The 2,846-nt window shown below is 38.2% G+C and overlaps 1 protein-coding gene across 1 annotated transcript in view; it reads right to left on the bottom strand.

The window, feature by feature from the left end:
* Nucleotides 1-258: 258 nt before the first annotated feature.
* The window catches only part of LOC104621473 (kazal-type serine protease inhibitor domain-containing protein 1-like), a 9,672-nt gene continuing 7,084 nt past the window's right edge, over nt 259-2,846 (bottom strand). Inside the window, exons 3-4 of the mRNA XM_010287979.1 lie at nt 1,621-1,765; nt 259-613 (exon numbers count right to left, since the gene is read on the bottom strand). Of these exons, the coding sequence (XP_010286281.1) occupies nt 483-613; nt 1,621-1,765 (276 nt within the window). The 3' untranslated portion in view covers nt 259-482. The remainder of the gene's footprint in view (nt 614-1,620; nt 1,766-2,846) is intronic.

Genomic DNA, 2,846 nt, shown 5'->3' with positions numbered 1-2,846 from the left:
ATGAGAAAATATGAAGTAAGGAGATTAAATACTCTTTTGCAACCTTCATACTTAGGCTTGTTACCATGTGAACAATCTCTTGATATTTCTTAGTACGTTATAGAAAAAAGGAAATTGAGAAAAGATACACATTTTGTTTAACTGTGGATGTTTTTGGTAGACAAATTAGAATGCTTGAAATAAATTATAATTTACATTTTAAAAATGAATATAAAATTGTATCCCTTCAGTACACTTAGTAGGCAGGTGCATGTTTAGAGAATTTTATTTAATGGTCTAAATGTATGAATTTACAACTGTTCTTATTTCTGGTAAGTAGCATGATACACTTCAGCCAAAGTTGAATTTCAGTAAGGTAGATACACAAGTGCATATGTGTGTTATCAGAGGAGCCATTTATGGCATAGAGACTACTAGTAAATATAACAGAGTGTGAAAGGTATTGGACAACAGACGTATAAAAATTATTATTAAGAGTTGTTTCAATTTTCATAGTCCCCAGATTCATATTCTTCCTCATCTTCATCATCAGAATGGTCATAATAGTCTCCATATTCAACGCTGTAGCTTGCACTTCTACTGCCAGCAGTTAATGCAAATGCAGGAGATGAGCCTGCAAGACATAATTGAATCCAGATTAAATTAGCTGTAGATAGGAGTGAAGAGGAAAGTATGTTTTTGTATCTGTATGGCAAGATCAATGTTTCTGAACCCTTGTTAAGTCAGCTATTGAAAGGAGAGGGTTTTTAGCTGATGACGGGACTTCATACCATCAAAGCTCATGGTATATGAGCAAATTTCTACATCATTTACATTTTAAGATGTTGAAAATATATTTAATTCCCAATAATAGTAAACTCTGAGTTCAGTCTTCTGCAGATCCTATGCACCTGAAAATATGACCAGAGCCAGTAAGGCTTTGAAAACCACTTGCAGAAACAAGGTCAGTGACAAACTAGACCAGTGACAAACTCCTCTATACCAGGAGGCAAATATAAGACAATGCATCTATATCCTGCATTTGCCAGGAAACCCAGTTCTCCCTGGAGGAAGAAGGATGTTATTCTGCTGGACTGGGCCCAATGCAAAATTATTATTTTTTAATTTACTATTAAAGATATTTCTTAGATCTTCCCAAACACTCTAATTAAGGAGCAAGAACTGTTTCCTTCCTAACTTTTTGAAAAATAAACAGCTAAGCAGAACTGCCGTGTTTCAAGGCTTCCTCAGCTACATCAGCTGTCGTTCTGTGTGCAGAGTTCCTACTAACATCAAAGGATTTCTGTAGGATAAGGATAGTGGACTCATACATGCCTCAGCTGTATGGCTGCAATCCACAGCTTTCTGTTTTCTGGAAGCTGGTATAATTTGCAGCAAAATATTACAATATTAACATGTCAGTATTTTTTTCCCCATAATTCATAAGCACTTCTGACTTTTAAATACCTGGGTCTGAATCTCCCATTAGGGGGTAAAGTAAAAGAAAAGCACACAGAAAAGTTAAATTATGGACACCTTTAGGTAATTTCTCATATACTTCATTTGCATTCTGACAAGCCCACCCTTTGCAGCCTGCTTGTATGCATTTTTATATTTTTCACATAAAACAAAAAAAAATACCCTCAATGACTTTCAGTCTTGCAGAGGCATATGCTGCTCCATACTTATTTTTGGTGTAGCAGATGTAAACGCCTTCATCTGATTTTTTGAGGCCTTGAATCTGCAACCAGCCTGTCACACCATACTTCTGAGGCCCACCTCTTGCCTTTGAGAAGAGAAAGAAATAGTTGACATTCAGTAGCTAAGAGACACCATGATATCTCTCAAAATAGTTGTGGCTGGATTAAACATCATTCCGATCCTTGCTTTTTGTTTATTGCCATTATGCTTTGATCCTCTTTGATTCTGCTGCCTTATATTTTAACACCCTATTTGTCACTGTGCATCCAAGTTCATGCTTTCCCTGCTCTGCTCTTTAAACCTCACTGCCCTTCACAGTGCTCCAATTCCTGGTCCTTTTGATGCTTCTGCTTCCCAGCACTTGTCCCAGCACTACTCCTTGCTGCTGCTTCTAAGCATTGCCTGTTCTCAAGCTAGTAACTTTCTTCAGGATGAGAGTGGCAGGTGGGTCTGCATGAGTTCAGGGCCAAGGGGCCTGACTAAGCTGGCACTCAGCATCCAGGTTGTAATGGATTGGCATGACATACCATGAGCTTTACACGCTTCTGTGACAGTCAGTATCGACCTACTCTGGCTAAAGCCTCTTAAAGGAGTGAGCTTTCTTTTCCAAACAAATAACACACAACCGTTAACAAATGTTAAGAGAGATGCTCTCATGCTGACTCTATTAATGGAATAGGTTAACAGGGTTCAGGTGAGCCTCTGAGGTGACCAGCATTTGGATGTGGCTCCTCACACCATTTTTTCTGAGCAACTTTTACGTCCACTAATCCCAGTTGTGTTTATGCTGTCTCTGGAAACATTTCTAAATTACTTAGACTCTTAGTACCTTTGTTCTCAGTACTCTAATTAGCTTTTTCTGTGCTCTTTCTATGTATCTTGTTGTTCAGCTTGTGCCCCATGGCCATTGGATCTTCTCACTTTTGGGCTGTGTATCCAGAAACCTAGATTTGCTATACATTTCTCTGCATAGTCTCTGTTCATGTTCTTTGTCCATTGGAGAACACATGCAGATGCAGGCTTCAGCCTTACTGCAGTCTGCCTGTACATCTGGCTTTGTTAGCTTGTCTCCCTCAAATGTTATTTCCATTTAAAAGAATTAGCATTTTGATTTATTTAATTTTAGCTTGAACTTTCAGGCTGTTTCTAGATTTGCTTGAAGCCTA

This window comes from Phaethon lepturus, unplaced genomic scaffold (genome assembly GCF_000687285.1).
Source record: "Phaethon lepturus isolate BGI_N335 unplaced genomic scaffold, ASM68728v1 scaffold55855, whole genome shotgun sequence".
In the NCBI taxonomy this organism is placed as follows: domain Eukaryota; kingdom Metazoa; phylum Chordata; class Aves; order Phaethontiformes; family Phaethontidae; genus Phaethon; species Phaethon lepturus.
The sequence above is the reverse complement of the archived record's forward strand: the minus strand, read 5'-3'. Positions and strand labels throughout refer to the sequence as shown.